This window comes from Lactuca sativa, chromosome 5 (assembly GCF_002870075.4).
Source record: "Lactuca sativa cultivar Salinas chromosome 5, Lsat_Salinas_v11, whole genome shotgun sequence".
NCBI lineage: Eukaryota > Viridiplantae > Streptophyta > Magnoliopsida > Asterales > Asteraceae > Lactuca > Lactuca sativa.
Window position 1 is genome coordinate 292298230 of NC_056627.2, and position 21183 is coordinate 292319412.

At 36.2% G+C, this 21183-nt stretch overlaps 3 protein-coding genes across 3 annotated transcripts; all 3 read left to right on the plus strand.

Moving 5' to 3' along the window:
* Positions 1-7127: 7127 nt before the first annotated feature.
* LOC111910344 (E3 ubiquitin-protein ligase SPL2) lies at positions 7128-9353 on the plus strand. The gene is made up of 6 exons (XM_023906177.3): positions 7128-7716; positions 8016-8117; positions 8256-8426; positions 8514-8635; positions 8716-8835; positions 8913-9353. Exons 1-6 carry the CDS (start codon positions 7351-7353, stop codon positions 9205-9207), a joined length of 1176 nt encoding a protein of 391 aa, XP_023761945.1. The 5' UTR covers positions 7128-7350; the 3' UTR covers positions 9208-9353.
* Positions 9354-10470: 1117 nt separating this feature from the next.
* LOC111910145 (uncharacterized) lies at positions 10471-11655 on the plus strand. The gene is made up of 2 exons (XM_023905927.3): positions 10471-10931; positions 11000-11655. Exons 1-2 carry the CDS (start codon positions 10865-10867, stop codon positions 11296-11298), a joined length of 366 nt encoding a protein of 121 aa, XP_023761695.1. The 5' UTR covers positions 10471-10864; the 3' UTR covers positions 11299-11655.
* Positions 11656-19453: 7798 nt separating this feature from the next.
* LOC111910084 (uncharacterized) lies at positions 19454-20239 on the plus strand. Its single transcript, XM_023905875.1, has one exon. The coding sequence runs from the start codon at positions 19454-19456 to the stop codon at positions 20237-20239; it is 786 nt and encodes a 261-aa protein (XP_023761643.1).
* The last annotated feature ends 944 nt before the right edge of the window (positions 20240-21183 follow it).

The following is a 21183-nucleotide window of genomic DNA, read 5'->3' on the forward strand; positions in this document are numbered from 1 at the left end:
TTTATATCGAAAAATTCTAGCCCCAATTTTGGGATGTCACATCGAAGGTCTAATCATGATAAGAAGGTCCCTTTTAGGTTTAATGGTTTTGTGGTAGAAGGTAAACATATGTTTGGTATCAAATACTATTTTGGTTATGCTAAGTTGAGTGACGAACCCATGTGGTTTTCTATGAATTTGAATAAATCTTTTAAACTTAGTTGTTTTATTAAAATAGCTAAATACCCTAAATTTGTTAGATTTGTGAATGATGAAATGGAGGCTCTAAACCAAAATGGGACTTGGATTATTATTGATTTACCTAAAAGGCGCAAACGCATTGGATGCAAATGGGTATATAAACTTATATATAAATCAAGCAGAGAAATAAAAAGGTTTAAATCTAGACTTGTAATAAAAGACATTTAATCAAAGAGAATGTCTAGACTTTTGACGAGTCCTTCTCTCCGGTTGAAAATCTTGTAACTAGAAGGTGTATTATTAGGATGGCTATTCAATTTGATTGGAAATTATATCATCATATTCATGATATAAATAATGTCTTTCTTTATGGATCCCATGAGGACGATGTTTATGTCTCTTCCTCCAGGTTATTTTTCTCCGAACGACAAAGTATGTAAGTTATTTATGGAATTATACAGGTTAAAACCATCCCTAATAAAGTGGAATGAAGAACTTACGCCATCCTTGTTGGATTTGATTGAGGCTGTTAAAGGCTTTTTCAAAAACTAAGTGTTTAATAAAAGATTTAAACACTCTTAAGTATTTTTTATGAATAAAAATTCTTGAATCATCCGTACGTACCAAATCTTTCACAAAGGAAGTATTGTCTTTGAACTTGTTTATGAGTTTTAGGTTACTTGCTTCAAAACTAACAACCATTACTTTGTGTTTATATGCGGTTGTTAGCAACAAGGGAGTTAGCTTGGATGATGATTTTCTTGTGAATGTGACTGAGTTTCAAAAGTTGGTTGTGAAACTCATTCATCTTTGTATGTCTCATATTTGAATTAAATTTATGTAAACAACTAGGTGTGAAATCCATGTATTAAATGAGTTTATTTAAAAGAAAATTTTAATATGAAATTCTAAACATATGAGAAATTTAAATCAATAAGAAAAATGAGAAAAAAATATTGAATCATTAAAATTAAAATGTTTTTTTTTTAATTTAAACAATAATGTAGATAAATAAAAAATTGAAACTAATTAGGCTTTAAATTATGAATTTTGCAATTAGATTTAAATACAATGTGAATTTTAATAAAATGAAAAAAAAACATAAAATGACATGTTGAATAAAAATTAATTTAAAATAAACACAAAATGATATGTAGCAAAATGAATTAACATATGACATATGACAAAAAAATCTTTATTTATTATTAGAGTAGATTTTCGGGAAAATGAATTATTATTTCCATGAATATTACACTTTGTTTGTTTGTTTGGGAAGATGTTGATTAAGGTAAGAGCGTTAGAACTATTATAAGATAGGGTGCTGCTAATAAGTCACCTTTGGTAGACAACTTTAAACACCCAATTTAAAAGTCAAATAACTATTTGCATTGGAATTTCCGTTTGACTGCTTAACATTCAATAAAGATTTCAGCAAAGTATATTTTAAAATTTTACAACATAGCCCCTTATAAAAAGCAAAATAACAATTTTAGCTTTTAAATTAAACTCATTATACTTCAAATATTTTTCAAACTACCACTTACGATCCAATTTTTTTTTCTTTCAGTGTAATTTTTTTTTTACAATCATAAATTTCAATTAAATAACCACTAACCATTTTTTGAAGACTGTGTTTTTAATAAGAATTAAATTTGATTACATTGAAACTTGTTCAAAATCAACTACTAACCAATTGTTAAAAAAAATTCTTAGTTTATAAGCTAATAACACAAATTAACAGTAAACAGACCAAAATCTAGGTAAATAATCTATTCTAAATCTTAAATAATCTTTTGAAGTATTTATTGCAATGTTGTCATCTTCACCTTTACCGGTGGTCCGACAGTGGTATACCGAGTATACAGATGTGTATTGAGAAAGAGTGGAGAGTGGAGAGTTCTGTCAAAAATCGGATGCTGCAATTGTCGTTCTGACGATGTCAAGGCCATATGCGATGTCAGTAACCATGGTCGAATACCAGGATTCGGTATGAAGGAAGAATCGGAGAAGACGGCGGAGGTAAAGAGACGGCGACAATGGTCGACAGGAAAGAGACGACGACAATGGTGGTTCGTCGTTTCTGATGGTGGTGGTGTGTCGTTCCGACGATCAATCCGATGAGAGAGGGTGGAGAGTAGTGGCTTTCAGTGAGAGTGTAGAGCGTGGATTGACAGAGATACTATAGATTTTGGAGTGGAGGCTAACAAATTTTAGGGTTTTCTTTTGTATTTATATGGACGGGTTAAACATTGAGCTAAAAAAAATGGGTTGAAAGTTAAAACTTGGGCTTCACGTTTTTTAGTTTACACTAATTTTTTTTTTTTTTTATAAAACATATTAGTTTTTAGATTAATAGTTTATATATAATTTTATTTTTTATAATTATTTATTATTTTGCAGTGTTTAGCAAAAAATGTGGAGACCCAACGGAAATAATTTAAATGACGGCGTTGAGAACACGACGACGATATCATCGTTTTCTACCAAGCGGGTATAATTCAAATGTTGATTAACATTTTTTATCATTGTGTTACAATTTGTTAACAATTTTTTTTAAAAAAAAAAATAGGTGTTTGAGTCTCGTGATGAGTTGATGGAATGGGTGCAAAACATTGCATTCTCTCTTGGTTATGTCATCGTGATGAGAAGATCAAAGGCAAAAATGGCATGGTGTCTTATATTACACTTATTTGTGACTGTGGCCAAGAATACGAAAGCAAAGCAACAATTAAAAATTATGGAACCAAAAAAATCAATTGTAACTTTCAATTGGTAGGTTCGTATATAAAAAAATATGACGGTTGGACCCTTAGGGTGATATGTGATCAACATAACCATCCACCTGCACAATATATGGAGGGACACGTTTTTGCTAGGCGGTTGAAAAAACACGAGAAACAATTGGTAGCTGACTTGACAAATTTGAATGTTACACCACATGACATACTCTCGATAATAAAGGAGCGCGACGAGAATAATGTTTCTACACTAAAAACCATATACAATGAGCGTCTCAAGCTTCGCTCGTCTCGGAATTACGGAAAAACTCCAATGCAGGTTAGTATATCCAACAAGTAGTATTTTAAATTTAATTTATATATTAAATTTTTTATTATTTAACAGTATATAAATGTAGGTTCTAATGGAAATTTTGAACGAGAAACATTTTGTTACGGATTTCTCGATAAACAGTATTTCAAATGAATTGGAAAATCTTTTCTTCATTCATCCACGGTCGTTGAATATATGGAAGACATTTCCACACGTTTTGATTATAGATGCAACATACAAGACCAACAAATATGGTATGCCTTTTATTCAGATTGTTGGCACAACTTCAACCAACAAGACATTTAGCATAGCTTTTGCCTTTATCGTTAATGAAAAGGATGAGAACTATAATTGGGTGTTAACGTGTCTAAAGTCCACACTAGAGAAGTGCATGCACCCACGTGTTATAGCCACAGACAGGGAATTGGCACTGATGAACGCATGTCAACAAGTTTTCCCCGGTGCCACTCGGTTACTTTGTAGATGGCACATTACTGAAAATATTAGAAAGCGTTGGAGGAGAACATTCAAGATAGACGATGAGTGAAAAGTCTTTCGTATAATGTGGATTGTACTTGTTGACTCTCTAACATGGATAGTGTACAATGAAAACTACAAAACACTCCAATCGATGTTGAGAAATTATCAAGGTACAAATCTTCTTATTACAATTTCACTTGTACATGGTAATCATTATGTTATGGTACAATTAAAAGAAGATTTTCCGACACCTACCATTTCGGCTTACTGGATCCGCCATAAAGCCCCATGTGCAGCTGGATGGGAAACGATGTTTATGTCACGTCTGCAAAGTTATAGACAACTGAAACCCTGTAATCGTGATTTTATAACTATAGAGGATTGTTGAAGAGTATTATTTATGTCTTGTATTTGAAGATGATTTTATTAAATTAGATGATTGTTGTTGAATCAATTTTCATTATTAATAATGTATTTATGATATTCATTATAATAACTTTTTGTTTAAAAAATCATAAATAATAAGTAATCTTCATATACATTTCGAACACCTCTTGGTTTAAAACTTTATGTGGCCACAAACAATAAAAATGTGTCCCCCTTATCAATTGTAAGACAATAAAAACTTTAAAATATATAAATTTAAGAATAAATTTAGTGGGTAGATAAGTAAAAAAAATTATAAAACAATAAAAACTTTAAAAAACGATAAAAATGTGTCCCCCTTATCAATTGTAAAACAAGATAAAGTAAAAACATTATAAAACAAGAAAAACGATAAAAATGTGTCTCCCTTACCAATTGTAAAACAAGATAAGTAAAAACATAATAAAACAAGAAAAACTTTAAAAAACGATAAAAATGTGTCTCCCTTATCAATTATAAAACAAGAAAAACTTTAAAATATATGAATTTAATAATAAATTTAGTGGGTAGATAAGTAAAAAAATTATATAAATTTAAAAGTAGATTTAGTGAATATGCGAAATAAATTTTATCGATTATATTACTTTATAATTGTATTGCATTAACAAATTTATGAAAAAAAGGGTCTAAATTGATACAACCAATTTTTAGAGACTAAATTTGACCAAATTAATTTTTAGGGATTAAATTTGTGAATAATAAAAGATATGTTGAAAAGTAGAAGATAATCATAATTTAAAAGTAATTATTATGTAATGATTGATTGTAGGGTTGTCTAAATAGCCAAATAGGATGTCCCTTTAGCCAACCCCTATAAGATATTGCTTGTTTTTCCGACAACTTCCTTAATTAATGGAAAAGTAAAAACACTTGATAATTAATTAATCATCATCATCAGAAGAGTATGTAACATTAATGACCGTTACTCAGTGAATTTATTTCGGTTTTGAAGTTAATGTGTGATTTGAAAGAAGTAAAATAAAAAAAAAAAAATCTAACCTTTTAGTCTAATTGAAAACTTTCAACGCTTATGCTATTTGAAAGAGCTTTCAAAATGAAGTGGAAACTCTATAACTTACATAAAAAATAACGGTTCTATGAATATCTTCATACTTCAGTTTTCTCAGCACTCTTAAATTATGTATTATACGAGTATGCCAAACCTATTGAAATTGACATGCATCTACTATAAAATAACTTGTCATATAATTTATATAATTTAGATGGTTAAAAATATTAATATGGTTAATATTGATACATCGTAATAACTTCCTAATATTTTTAGCAAACCACTTACAACGAGTTTAAAGTTTATATCTTAAAATAAAAAAGAAAAAATTACAAAAATAGTCTACGTGGTATGTATTTTTTTGGGGTTTTAGTCCAAACCCCAACTTTTTTTTAGATTAATGGTCTTTATGAATTAGTTTCGTTGCAGATTTGGTCCCTCCAAATATTGAAATGACTAATACCATTGGGATATTTATTTTCTAATATTTTTTCATTTTTTAAAATCTAATAATGATTTATTTATTTTAATAATCAAAATAATAAGAAGGGCCCACCTTCTCTCTCTCTCTCTCTCTCTCACACACACACACACACACATCATTGACACTACCCCCACTTCCCTAACCATTGTCTCTTCCGGTGAAGTTGTCTTCTCCGACGAGTATATCTTCAAAACCAATTTTAGCACTTCTATTCTTGCTCTCGTTTATTCCTTGTTGCATCCAGTTCCAATTTTAAACACAATCACTACAAACCTATACAAAAACTCAAAAAAAAAAAAAAACCGCAAAACCAGTTTTTTTTCTTCCGTATATGTGTTCAAAAGATCAATTGAAATTGCAAGAACCAAATATCCATGCTTATTATATTGTACCCGGCCCAAAACCCATATAATCTTTTATAAGTATATGTACTTGATCCAAACTCTACTCATTTTCCCAATCTTATGATTGATCCCTTCCGACATTAACTTAATCAATGCAATATATTTAAATTAATATCAAACTCGATTGTGGAACATGGGTGTAAAGCAGAGGAATTTGCTACACCTAAGTAAACATTGATGTGTTAAGGAACTGGGATCTGAATCTGAAGCGATGAGATAGACGATACCCTCCCCCAATTAGTGACCACCACCCACCTTCTTGTCGATCATCCATTTGCAAAATGAACACCTCCATCAGAGTTTCCATACAATCTGGTTCAAACCCACCTTACTGGCACGAGCGACTTGCCATTTTCTTTTTTTGGAGGTGTGCATTACGGGACTCTGTCGACATCACCTTCTCTACTGTCTTCTCCGGCGATGGTGGGGTTATAGGAGATGAACAATAAAACACCGCCAGAAGATGTATGGCACCGAGATGCAGGTGAATCTGGTGACGATTTGAAAGGGAAATGCCGAATCTAAATCTCCATCGATGGAATATGTTTGGGGGTGCCGAAGGGGATTTTTAGACATAGAGACCGGGGGGGGGGGGGGGGGGGGGTTGTGGTGGTCAACTGAGTCTCTAAACAATTGTCGCAGATCTTCTATTATACCATTTTGTTCTTGCCAGATATTGATGGCGGATGGAGATTATCGGTTTATTTGCAAATGGGTCATTGGGGGGGGGGGGGGGGGGGGGGAGAGAGAGAGAGAGAGAGAGAGAGAGAGAGAGGTGAACCTTCTTATTTTTTATTTTTTAAATAAATAAATAATTATTAGATTTAAGAAAGTAGAAAGAAAAATAGAAAATAAATACCCCAAGGTATTAACATTATTTCAGTTTACCGAGTAACCAAATCCGCAATGAAACAAACTCAAAAAGATTACTAATCCAAAAAAATCGAAATTTAAACTAAAACTTTCCAAAAAAAATACATACTACAAGGACTATTTTTACAATTTTGTCAATAAAAAAATTCTAAAACTATTTCGAAAAGCTTTAAAAGCCAAGAGTATTTAATTTTTAATTTTATACAACTTTACAAAATAAGCCGTAGATAATCCATAGTTCCATACTTATCCGACTACCCATTACGAGTTTTATTTCGCTCGTTTACCCACCAGCCGGATCGTACCCTCGCCTCCTCCGCTGTTTTCCGCCAGCCGGCAAAGGCGACACCGCCACCCGTTACATCGACCTACTACGCATCTTCGTCGCCGATTCGATGCAAAAAGTCAAAACCCTCGATTCCATCTTAACTTCTTAATACACGATGTCGGCACCCGATCAAGCAGCCGTCGCAGTCCTATCTCAAGTAGCCCTAGCCGCCGATGGCGCAGTACTTGGTTTAGCCTTAGCGTACATTGCAGTCCGCAGCCTCCTCAAGTTCAAGACGACCTCATCTGCCTTGAACAAAGTCAAGAAGGCACCCTCTGTCAGCGTCTCCGATCTCCGTTCTGTCCTCTCTCAGCCTTCCGATCAAGAGTCAGATACGACTACTTTCAGTGATGAAAAGATCGTCATCGTTCGAGGAGTTGTGGAGACGAAATCCGTCGTCAACGGCAATTGGAAGAAACAAAACGTTTTGGTCTCTCATGAGTCTAACGAGAAAGCGGTTATCTTGCAGAGGACGCAAACGGTATTTATATTCCATATCTCAATTTCTATCAAAATCTGTTCATATGCTGATATATTAGAGGTTTTCTGATATGCATCATCTGAACTAACTATGCCATTTAAAATTACTTTAACCAAAAATTTAGATCAATTTGCCTTTCTTAATTCACTATCTTTTAGGGCTTTATGTAATGTTTGTGTAAATAGCATAACTAATTCGACCAGCTGCTTGACTGATCAAACTGATTTCTGTTCATTTTTTATAAATCCTGTTTTCTTCTACGTCCAGTTCAAAGTGTAAGTAATCTTGAATTCCTGCAGTGTATATACAACGAATGGAGGGGATTTTTTGGATGGACTTCAGATTTTCGCTCCTTGTTTGCAAGACACTGGAAAGAGCAAGAGTCTTCATCAATAAGAACGGTAACTTCAAAATTCTTGCTATTAGAATCCATTCTTGTTAGATTTGATTTTAATCCATTAGTTCCGGTTGTTAATGATAATACCACTTTAGTTTCTTATGTATACTGTATACAACAATCTGATAATCTTCCTGTATAGGTTCCTTTTATCCTTGTTGATGGAGGAAAGTGGCCACAATCTGATTATCTAACAGTAAACTTGGATGGATCAAACCATCCTTTACCTCTTACAACTGTATACCACAATCTGCAGCCTATAAGTGCTTCTCCTTATACTTTCCTCCAAGCATTTTTCGGTCATGAGTACCCTGTAAGTACATACATGATTTATTACATCTGTTCTTTCATTTCTTAATATGATCTTATTTTTTATATTTCTTTCTTGTTGGTGTTGAAGGTTGGACTTCTTGATGAGGAGAAAATTTTACCCGTTGGAAAGGAAATCACTGCAGTTGGTCTTGCCAGTTTGAAAAATGGAGTTCCTGAAGTGATGGCATGCAAGGATCTACCTTTTTTTCTGTAAGAATATTTCCTCATGAAGCTTTTCCATTATCCTGTAAACCTGATTATGTATTAATATTGCTATTTCAATTTGCAAGATCAAATTTGAGTAAAGATCAGATGGTGGATGAACTTGACTTTAGGACAAAAGTTTTGTTGTGGAGTGGAGTTGTGATTGGTTCAGTGGCAACTGGCATCCTTGGATATGCTGTGATAAGGTACTATAAAATATCACTATATGATGTAACAAAATATTAAACAAAGGTTTTTTTCTGTTTTGGGGATACTATATCAGGAATTGGAAAAAATGGAAAGAGTGGAAGCAACGGAGGGAGATTGAACAACAAAATGCTGCAGAGGAAATGAGGGAGGCGGAAGGTGGTGTTACAGCAGCGGAAGAGAGCGGTGATGTTCCGGAAGGGCAGCTGTGTGTGATCTGTTTGATGAGGCAACGGCGGTCTGCGTTTGTTCCTTGTGGTCATTTGGTTTGTTGTCCGCGGTGTGCTCTCTCGGTTGAGAGGGAGTTGTCCCCCAAATGTCCCGTTTGTAGGCAGACTATTCGTAGTTCAGTGAGGATATATGATTCTTGAGGTACAAATAAAAATGGGTTTTGGTTGGGAGATTAGAGGTTGCTACTACTTATTGGTATAATCTAATGAAAAAAGGATGTAGATATATGAATGTATTGCTGATGATGTTTTGTTCTTACAGAGTATCATGCAATTGCTATCCTTAATCTCTATGCAACCGAATCTTGTACTATATATATATATATATATATATATATATATATATATATATATATATATATATATATATATATATATATATATATATATATATATATATATATATATATATATATATATAGGTTCAGGTTCATTTGAGACCATTCTAATTTTGTGAGACCGTGAGACCAAATCTAAAAATAATTTTAAAATGCAAAATAAATGGAAAAATCCAAAAATTCTTTTTTTAAATATTATTTTCGGAACTTGAATTAACTAAAAAAATAAATAAATAAATGCGTCTCACGGTCTCACAAAATATAGGTGGTCTCAAATGAACCTAACCCTATACATATATAGGGTTAGGTTCATGTGAGACGGCCTAATTTTGTAAGACCGTAGGACGCATTTTTTTTATTTTTCTTAGTTAATTCAAGTTCCGAAAATAATATTTAAAAAAACAATTTTTTGACTTATTGGTACATGATTACTTCGCGGATATTTGTGCAACACATTCACGATGAAGAAAGTTCGAATGTTGCTCCTACAATGTTGGTCGTCAATCGTGATCGCCAAGCCGCATATGACTTATTGGTACATGATTACTTCGCGGATATTTGTGTTTACAATGATGACGCATTTGAACGTCGTTTCCGTCTAAATAATGCTATATTTTTACGTATTAATAATGCTTTAGAAACTCATTATGCTTTTTTCAAACAAAAACCCGATACTAGAGTAAGAATGAGTTTTAGTAGTATACAAAAGTGTGCGGCTAGAGATGGCAAAAAAACTCGTACCCGAAACCTTAACCCGAGTTGACCGGGTAAATCCCCGAGTTGATCAGGGACAGGGCGAGAATGAGTATTACCCGAATGTAAAAAACGGGGATGGGGATGGGGATGGGGATGGTTCTATTTGTCGAGTACCCTTACCCGTACCCGAAACCGACCCCGATGGGTACCCGATATATATATATATATATATATATATATATATATATATATATATATATATATATATATATATATATATATATATATATATATATATATATATATATATGTTTTTATTTTACATAATGCATAAGCAAATGTTAAGTAGACAAATAAAGGTTTTTTAACAATCAAACGTATAGTTTTGAGAAGACCTTTTTTGTCTTTTTTTTGCAAAAAATAATTTAATTTGTAAACTTGAATGTTATGGTTCGTATTTGAAGACATTCAATGATTATAGTGCTTTATATTAATTCTGTTAGTTTTTGTTTTGTTAGTTAATCTATAATTATGATTTATTTTTCATAAAAGTTCAAAACTTTGTAATGAGGAAAAATCCCCGATTACCTATTGGGTAACACCCCGTTACCCATTGGGAATGGGGATGGGCATAGGTTTTTAATCCCCGATGGGGATGGGTTCGAGTATGGGTATGGGGATGAGGAACACGAAACCCGGTTGTAGCCCCTGCTTCGTCGACTTTGCAGATTACAGATGGCCGACCGGGCAAGGCGGAGGCGCCTATGGTGAGGAGCAGGGCTTTTCAACTGACAACCGAGGAGGCTTGTGCAACATTAGATGTGGTGACGGGTATGTATCTTTTCCTTATCTTTTTATTTATGTTAATTTTCCTGCTTATATTTTGTGTTTACTTTTAGGGTCGTTCCATGTGAACAGTATCTCTTTTATGGTTCTGTTTGATTCGGGGGCTACCCGATCCTTTGTACCTCTCGTGCTCAACAATAGATTTTCCAATGCTCCGGGGGAACCGGAATATCCATTAGAGGTTGAGATTGCTGATGATCGTCCTCTGCGAGTATCGAGGGTTTATCGGGGTTGTCTTTTGGAGTTGTTTAGTGAGCGGTACTCGACTGATTTGGTTCCTATTCCCCTCTGTGAGAATACGGTTATTGTAGGGATGGATTGGATGAGCCCCAATGAGGAAATGATTGATTGAACAGCAGTTGATGCGTATTCGGACCCCAAGTGGGGGAAAGTTGGTGATTCAAGGAGAGGGTGTTCAGCATGGGCCGGTTCTATGTTCAACAGCTAGGGCCAGACGCTATATTCAGTAGGGTTGTTCCAGATTTATTGCCTATGTTATGGATACCCGGGAGAAGGGTAAATCGACCGTTATCCTTCATAAGAGATATATTTTGTATACGATTCTAATTTTAACAACTCTTATGATTTTGGTTTTTATATAATTTTAGTTTTAGCTAGACAGTCAATCAAAATCCACTTTTACATATTTTTTATGAGACAAATTACAAATAAGGTTATTAGCTCCAGATTTTATAAATTTTGAAAAGGTAATTAACAATTGTGATTATATCAAATTATCCGTTTTGAATTTTAAGTTTCATTCATCCAGTTTTTTTTTTTGTCTTTCTGATTCATAATATTACATTTCACTTTTCAAATTGACTTTTCAAGGGCTGGAAAAGAGAAAATTGCAAATAAGGTGTTATTATAATATATCTTCTATAGAGAGGTGCTATTGAATGGTTGTGTTCAAATATTAAAAGGATGATAATTTTTAGGTAGAAACAAATTTACTTTTTTGTTTACTATTTTGAATGAATCTTTGTTTTTTATAAATATATTAAAAGTGTGATATTTATAATTTTCAAGTTTCAAGGCTATTTTTTACTAAATTGCACATAACCTTGGGGCCGACCTTGGATATAGGACCCGATTCTTGTAATTTCCCGATTTCTTGGGGCCAACCTTGGATATAGGATCTGGTTCTTGTAATTTCCACGATATAGTTTCCTTTTCTATCTAGCTCGTTGTTAGCATATAAAATTTCCTTCATTTAAAAAACATACGTTATATGGAAATATTGTAGCTAATTATTTATCTATAAGATAAGTATGTAGTCTAATAGCTAGATTTTCATAATATGGAGTTTGAACCTAACAGGAAGTAGTAGTGCTGGTATACTTGTAGATGTAGTCAAACCGAGTCTCAACAATTTTTATACGAGAGTTGTAGTTTCATTATGGATTGAGCTCATTAGACCATCTGATATAACTTTTACGAAGGGCCTTCGTTGCCACCAACGTAGCCCACCACGACCGTGTACACCATACTTTGTGTGTCATGGTGGTTGCGGTGTTGTGAATTGTGATTAACACAACAATGGAGGATGGCCAATCATCTTTCTTCTATTCTTTTTTCCACCCTCTTTTTTTTCTACAAAAGTGTTTGTGGTTGGTGATATATACATTGAAGTTGGTGTGGAAGAAAATGGTGGCAATGTGGGAAAAGAGGCCGAGGTGGAAGAAAACCACGGCCATGCATGCATGTCCATGGTGCCTATGTCATATAGCCATAGGTCGTGTGGTATACATACAATGAGCTTGGTCGTGGTTGAGCTGGCCACGCACAACGGTCGTGCACACCACCCCATTGTTTCGTGGTTAGCCGTTCTCGTGGTGTTTCGTGTTGGCCATAACGGATGGAAACATCCAATGAAATCGAAGCCCACTTTGACTAATTTGTATAGCCGTTCAACGGCTACTTTGTTTAAAAAAACAAAAATTTAACTTTTTTATTTATCTATAAATACCACACTTTTACTTCTTATTTTTTACATCATTCTTTTCTTTCTCTATACACAAACTACACACTACATCTTCACAACCAAAAACCATGGATCCCAACGAAAATACCCCCTCCAAACTACAGAAATCGCAAACCCGATAACGCTTTTGCGTTAGATACAACCCCTCGCCAATTCCCGACTATGGAGTCACCTCAAGGCGGTTTTGTCAATTTGCTTCAAACTGGTTCCCATATCCAACAAACACCACTTTTCCAACAACAATATCAACCTTTTCCGTCTTTCCAACAACAACAAATGCAACAACAATACCAACAATTTCAACAATTCCAACAACTACAACAACTCCAACAACAAGCGTTACAACAACAACAACTACCAATTTCACAACGCCGAATTTTGTTTCGGAAACGCAAGCTTCACCACCACCTCAACCAAAAAAGAAAAAAGGAAAAAATCCGGCCCGAGTTACTACCATCTAAGAAAGGGTCCCATGGACAAAAGACGAAGAAGAAAAGTTAGCGGAGGCATGGGTGTCGGCTTCCCACGATCCAATTGTAGGAGATAGTAAACCTTACGAAAGTTTTTGGGAGAAAGTCCGCGTCATTTTCTACGAATTAATGGAAAGTGAAACTCGAAATGCCATCAAATTACGTCGAAATGGCGAGATATTCGACTAAAATGCACCGAGTTTGGAGGAATCTACTACAACCTCCTAAACATACGCAAAAGCGACTTGAATGATTTTGATGTTTTCAACGCGACCATGGAGAAATTTGCAAAAACAACTGCAACATGCAAAACTTTTCCGTATATGAAACCGTGGATAAAATTGAAAGATTCTCCAAAATGGAAAGAGCAAACGGAAGGAACTTCTCAATCTTCCAGTTCAAAGCGTTTGAGAAACCCTGATGGAACTTCCCAACAATTGGACGGCTGAACACACATCAACATCAACGATGATCCACTAGATCTTGAAAATGAGCAATCTCTTCGTCGGCCCGTTGGAAGAATAAAGCAAAAAAAGCGCTTCAACATCTTCGAGCTCTAGTGTTATGGATTTTTTTTTGGCGATAAATTTGATCGATATGTGCAACTTCAAGAAACGAAGGCCGAGGTGATGACTCGGATGGAGCAAAAAATGATTGAACCAAAAACATCATTTCAAGAGACACAAACGACGATCCAAACAAAAACCGATATGAAAATCTTGAAAATGAAAGCGGACGACCTCGAGGACAAAGACTTGGAACTTTTCCTCGCGATGAAAGAGTCGGTTCGAGCCTGACATAGGCATATGGGGTAGTTTATTTTATTTATGGTTGCAATTTTTAGTTTTTTTTAATGTTTTATTTTAATTTTTTTATTTTAAGTAATGTAATTTTTATTTTTATTGTTATTATTTTTTGATATCAATTAATGTAGTTTTTATTTAATGTAATTTGGTCTTTTAATTTAATGGAAAGCTAGTATTAAAAAATCATTTTATTTTATTTTTGAATTAAATTTAAATGAAAAAATGAGGTGGAGTGGCATGTTAGTGGCAGGTAACCCGTTTTAGTGGTAGGAGAATATAGTTTTGATGTAACACACCAAATATGTAATATGTACGGATATAAGGGGTGGTCTTATAGGCACTAGACTCTTATGTTGTGCACAACCGTGTGAATGGTATCCGAAATAAATTACTTTTTTTTTTGTAGAAACCATATGAAGTAGAATAAAGAACATTAAAGAGTAAATTACACGAATGGTCCCTATGGTTTAGGGTAATTTACACGTTTGGTCCCTAATTTATTTTTTTTAACTTGGAAGGTCCCTACTGTTTGTTTTTGTTACGCGCTTGGTCCATACTATTTATTTTTGTTACACGTTTGGTCCTTATCTTACCTAAAAAGACTATTATTTAAATAAGGAAAATGGTGGGGTAGGTAAGGTAATGTGAGGGGGTGGGGTTCGCGGTGTGTTTATTTAAATATATTAAAAAAATCAAGGGCAAAATAGTTTTTTTAGGTAAGACAGGGACCAAACGCGTAACAAAAAAAATAGTAGGGATCTTCCGAGTTAAAAAAAAAGTTAGGGACCAAACGCGCAAATTACCTTAAACCATAGGGACTATTCGTGTAATTTACTCGATATTAAAAAAATACCGTATTACAATATGAATGATCATGGGACACACTATTTGACTGGAAAATCATTGATCCTATCAGTTGTCCTTTAGTTAAAGTTATATATTTATTATTATTATTATTATTATTATTATTATTTATTTTAACTCAAAAATACATGCTAGTTAAAAGGGTAAATAGCACAACGAACAGAAAAAGGTGAATGGATAGTGGTGAATCCACAGAGAAACAAATCTGTGAGTAAAAGATGGGACCACAAAGGGGTAATCACCATGTTTGTATCAAACATTCCCAACGGTGTAAGTAAGGAAATTATAAGAAGAATATTCAGTAAATATGGAGAGTTAATAGATGTGTACATGGCAACCAAGAAGGATTCAAGAAAGAAGAACTTTACATTTGTCAGATACATAAAGTTTAGCAGGGAATGGGAAATGGAAGCGGCGTTACAGAAGATTATGTGCTCAGGTACGTTGCTTTATGTTAATATTGCAAAATTTAAAAGAAAGACGGCTGCTGTGATGGATGAAGGGGTGAAAACAAAACCCCAGTTTGTTCAAAGACCGTCGATGCTATCAGTACGTGATAGTAGATCCTTTGTGGAGGCTGTGACAGGGAGGAATCATCAACCTCCACCACTTTCAAAGAAACCGGTGACACTTGTAAATGGGGCTTGTATGGCAGAATGGTTACATAGTCCCCTAACTCTAATTGGTGAAGCCCATTTCCTGGAAAAACTAAGGAAAATTCCACTCTCCATGAGACTGGGAAATGAACAAGCTTACGCAATGAAATATCTGGGTGGTTTAATGGTGGGAATCCGTTTCCGATCCCCGTCTGATGTCAGTGAATTCTTATCAAAGAAGAATGTTTGGAATGCATGGTTCAAGGACTTCAAGAATGGGGATAAAATAATTGAAAATTTTGATAGAATAGCTTGGTTGCAAATTATTGGGCTCCCAATTAGGGGGTGTTTGGATTAACTTATTAGCTTATTGCTTATTAGCTTATTTGTGGTGAGAATAAACAATAAGCAATAAGCATGAGGAGAGATGCTTATTAAAATTAGCTTATTTAGCTTAATAAGCTGATTTTTAAAGATTTTATCAAAACACTCAAAGTTAGCTTATTGTGGTGGGAGTAAGCAATAAACAATAAACACCCTCTTTTTTTCCTATCCAAACACCCCCTTAGTCTATGGAACGAGGAAAACTTTTCTAGAATCGCTGGAGAATTCGGTAAAATTCTTGAACCAGTTAAGATCCTTCCAAGCTCTCAAGATTTATCTATTGGAAACATTTGTATATTGATGGGAAAGAAGTTGAGAATTAATGAAGAAATACAAGTGGAATTTAATCGAAATATCTTTAATATGGGGTAGTGGAAAGAGATTTCGATTGGTCCCCTTTCCTATCTGGACCATGTGACACAATTGAAAATAGTGAGTCTGATCACGTCAGAGAAGCGAATGATTTTAGTAACACAGTGATGAATGTTGATGAGGGGTTGTTAGAGGAAGGAGAAATCCAAGATGAAGCTGCCGGAGAGTCTGTCATTCCGGCGACGTTGGACTTGGACCAAGAAGTTAAGATGCTGGGAGCTGAGAAGCCGTTAGAAGTTCAACAGCCAGTATGCGATAGTCAATCGCCACCACTAAAAGAATTAAAAAATTGTATCGATAAGGAGGCAATTAATGATAAATACAATCAAGATGCAGTGGCTAATAACCCAGGCGTTGGGAATTATCAAAGCCCAATAAATACGGTGTAACGACCCAAAAATCACGACTAAAAATTTCTTTTAAAACATTACTAAAACTAGATTTATAAAAATGTATCAATAGTTAAACATAACTTTCGAGTATTGAATTCAAAACATAATATCATTATCAGAGTCAAACATTCCCAGGCTAACTGACTATGGTGTGTGCTCTGCAATCTTCCCGAGCTCCTCTTTTGAAAACCGAGTACCTGAAACCCAAACTGAAAACCGTAAGCACGAAGCTTAGTGAGCTCCCCCAATCTACCACTACCACACAATAACATATAAAGCACATACTGGGCCTTGCCCACTGCATCGGACCGAAGTCCGGACTAATTGGGGCCTTGCCCCCTACATCGGACCGAAGTCCGAAGCTGACTGGGACTTTGTCCCCTACATTGAATCGAAGTCCGAAGCTGACATCGGACCGAAGTCCGAAGCTGACTGGGACCTTGTCCCCTACATCGGACCGAAGTCCGAAGCTGACTGAACATAGCATAAACATATCAACTATCATAAACACATAAATCCTGTCTGAGCCACGAAGGCGTTAAACATACTAACTACTACATCGGACCGAAGTCCAAAGCTGACTGGGACCTCTGTCCCCTACATCGGACCGAAGTCCGAAGCTGACTGAACATATCATAAACATATCTACTAGCATAAACACATACATCCTGTCTGAGCCACGAAGGCATTAAACATACTAACTACTACATCAGACCGAAGTCCAAAGCTGACTGGGACCTTGTCCCCTACATCGGACCGAAGTCCGAAGCTGACTGAACATATCATAAACATATCTACTAGCATGAACACATAAATCCTGTCTGAGCCACGAAGGCATCAAACATGCTAACTACTGCATCAGATCAAAATCCAGATACTACTGCTAGTTAAACGGGCCGACATTGTGGCCTTAGACCTGTTCCTACTGGAAGAAAACTCACCTGAACTGCTGAGCTCTGCTGATAAACCTCTGGTTGCTACTCGACAATCCCCTGAACCGCTGCTCCTCTAGCTCTCCGAGCTATCAATATACATATATCACTTAGTCTGACAGTCAACTAAGTCAACTCTGGTCAAAGTCAACCTTCCAGGTCAACCCTACTCGCCGAGTCCTCCTAATGACTCGCCGAGTTCATAAGCTCAGGGTCTTTCTATTCGCGACTCGACTCGCCGAGTCATTCTATGACTCGCCGAGTCCAACTAGTTCCAAGTCCTGTCCTGTCCAACTCGCTGAGTCACCACCCGACTCACTGATTCGAGTCTCAACTCGAAGGGTTTGAGGTCTCGCGACCTGACTCGCCGAGTCCACTAATAGACTCGCTGAGTCCAAGGCAATCTTCAACCAACTCGTCGAGTTGTTCTTCCAACTCGCCAAGTTAATGCCTAACTTCATCCGACTCGACGAGCTGTTCATCCCACTCGTCGAGTTCCTCCTCATCTTCAAGATACTCGCCGAGTCCACTCGAAGGACTCGCCGAGTCTATTCAGTCCTTAATCCATGCAGTGGCTTTTCGAGCCAAGCAGGGCTTCCAACTCATAGATCCATACTTCTAAGGCCTATCCCCCACGTAAAGTGGCAAACTTTACGTGTAGATCAAGAGATCTAGGCTTAAAACACATTCAAACTAGGGTTTATGGCAACATACTTCTTCAACATACCAAGGGCTGATACTTTAGGGGATTCTAGACCAAAACAAATATGGATCTGAGGTAGCAACCTCAGATCTGGACCTCTAACTCGAAATGGTTACTTATCATGCCAAAATGTCCAAAACTCACACATGAGAATAGATCTAGGTGCAAAGGGATTCCAAGCAACAGCTTATTACCTCCAATTGGTCTGAAATGTCTTCTCAATCCCGGATCTACAGTCCCTTCTTGCACCTCCAAAGCCTTTCTTCCTTTTCCAAGCTTTAGTGCACTCTTCAAGGCAAGATCTAGCTCTAAAACGGATATGGTGGCTAGGGTTTGGTGTTCTGGGGTAGAGAGGCAGTAAAGGAACCCTAGGAAGGAGAATGAGACGCTTAAATAGGCTCCAAGTCCCGGATTTAGGGTTTTCCTCGTTCAGACCCAACTCGTCGAGTCTCCTTGGCCGACTCGCCGAGTCAGTCGCTTACACCTCGACCCGGATCCCGCTCGGACTCGCTGAGTCCCTCCTAGGACTCGCCGAGTCTCCCCTTAAAATTGAGGTCTTCTTTCTTTTCTTGACTTTCCAAACTTTGGGGTGTTACATACGGAGCAAGTTCTTTTTGGGCTGGCTGCCAACTTAGCTCGTTAGCTGCCACGAGATGTTTTGGGCCATTTCCTTCTGGTGGGAATCATAACCGACCTTTAGACCCAACAAAGGTACAAGGGGTCACAACAAGGTATGAATCAGGTAGCACTATTGATAAAAGGCACAGAATAAATAGGTCCCCTATTACAGATTCACCACCAATTCCACTATCAATTGATTTAAATTGTCCAAACATAATTTCTCCTGAACAAATCCTGCTCCCGGACTCCCCTGAATCGCTATCGCCAAATGATGAAGCACTAAAAACGGTGGAGATCGGTCAAATCCTTGGTTTTGAGATTGAGTATGGGGATCCGATCCTCACTGAGGCTATGGGTGATGTTGGCGAGAATCATATTCCCAAATGAACCTGGTGACCCTCAATGTTCGTGGGTTAGGAGAGAAGCACAAGGCAGAATGGGCATGTAGGCTCCGAAGATCTCATAATCTAGTTCTTATGGCGATTCAAGAAACCCAACTTAGTGACCTCCATAACTCACTTGACGTCTCAAGTTGCTGGGGCAATTTTAATCATGGTTTCGAGTATGTCAACGCTACTGGCAGATCAGGGGGACTACTCACAATATGGGACTCAAACTTCTTTAACATTGAAGCAACGGTTAAATCCATGTACTTCTTAATGATAATTGGTACTTGTACATCTATTGATGGTCAAGTAGTGATTGTTAATGTTTATGGCCCTAAATCCTCCCCTGATAAACTGCAACTATGGTGGGATCTATTGAACCTGAAACAACAAAGAATGGCTACCTGGATAATTCTTGGCGATTTCAACGAAGTTCGAAGTCCTGATGAAAGAATAAACTCTACCTTCTGTAAGTCAAGCACAGAATGTTTCAATCATTTCATTCAGAGGGCAGAATTACATGATTTAAAGATGTGGGGATTTAGGTTTACTTACTTTCAACAATATGGGGCAAAGTTGAGTAAGTTAGACCGAATCTTAGTTTGTGAAAAATTCATGATTCATTTTCCTTTGGCCTCTTCCACTGCTCTCCCGAAAGAAATCTCAGATCATTCACCGGTGATACTTAAAACGGAGGTGGTAGATTTTGGACCACCTCCTTTTATGTTGTTTAATTCTTGGATGATGCGCGATGGATTTGAGCAGATTGTGATTAAGGCTTAGGAAGAATTTAATGGTTTTGGAGCGGCGGACACCATTTTAGCTTGTAAACCTAAACATCTAAAAGGTGAAATAAAAAATGGAGAGCCACTGAGTATAGAAAGGAGAATCACGAGCTCCTGGAGGCGAAAAAAAGAATGGCAGAAACGGATCTAATGGCGGAATCGAGACAATTATCCGAAATTGAAATGGATGACAGGACGAGGGACTATAGTAGAATTATGGAATTGGAAAGATTTGCCTCTCTAGACCGAAGGCAAAAAGCAAGGATTAAATGGGTGGTAGATGGTGACGAAAACACTAGTTTCTTCCATGGATACGTAAACAACAGGAATAGGAGAAACCAAATCCATGGTTTTGTGATAAATAGTGAATGGAAATCTCGACCTATAGAGATGAAAAACGCAGCAGTAACATTTTTCTCAAACAAGTTCCATGAGAAGTGGGTGGACAGACCAAGCTTTAGAAGTGATTTTTTTAGAAAATTATCCTCATCAGATTCTGAATTTCTTGAGGCCCCGATAATGATGAATGAAATAATAAACGCCATATGGTCTTGTGGTAGTGAGAAGGCCCTGGGGCCGGATGGTTTCACCATGAAATTCTTCAAGAAATATTGGGAGATCATTAAAGGTGATGTGCTAGCTTCGGTCAAACATTTTGAAAGATGGGGTAAATTTTCAAGAGGTTGCAATGCCTCTTTCATCACGTTGGCTGCAAAGATAAAGGACTCGCTTCGGCTTGATGACTATCGACCAATTAGCCTGATCGGTTCGATGTATAAAGTCATCACAAAAATTCTTGCCCTGCATATTAAAAAGGTGATTGCCAATGTGATTGATGAAGTGCAATCTGCCTTTGTGGAGGGGAGGAACATATTAGAGGGGCCCTTAATAGTAAACGAAATTTTCTCTTGGGCGAAATCAAATGGAAGGAAAATTTTGTTA

Coding starts and splice junctions, on each gene's coding strand:
- LOC111910145 (XM_023905927.3), top strand. CDS start 10,865: ATGGTGAGGAGCAGGGCTTTTCAACTGACAACCGAGGAGGCTTGTGCA. Junction 10,932..10,999: donor AACATTAGATGTGGTGACGG/GTATGTATCTTT, acceptor GTTTACTTTTAG/GGTCGTTCCATGTGAACAGT.
- LOC111910344 (XM_023906177.3), top strand. CDS start 7,351: ATGTCGGCACCCGATCAAGCAGCCGTCGCAGTCCTATCTCAAGTAGCC. Junction 8,427..8,513: donor TTTTCGGTCATGAGTACCCT/GTAAGTACATAC, acceptor TTGGTGTTGAAG/GTTGGACTTCTTGATGAGGA. Junction 8,636..8,715: donor AAGGATCTACCTTTTTTTCT/GTAAGAATATTT, acceptor TCAATTTGCAAG/ATCAAATTTGAGTAAAGATC.
- LOC111910084 (XM_023905875.1), top strand. CDS start 19,454: ATGAACCTGGTGACCCTCAATGTTCGTGGGTTAGGAGAGAAGCACAAG.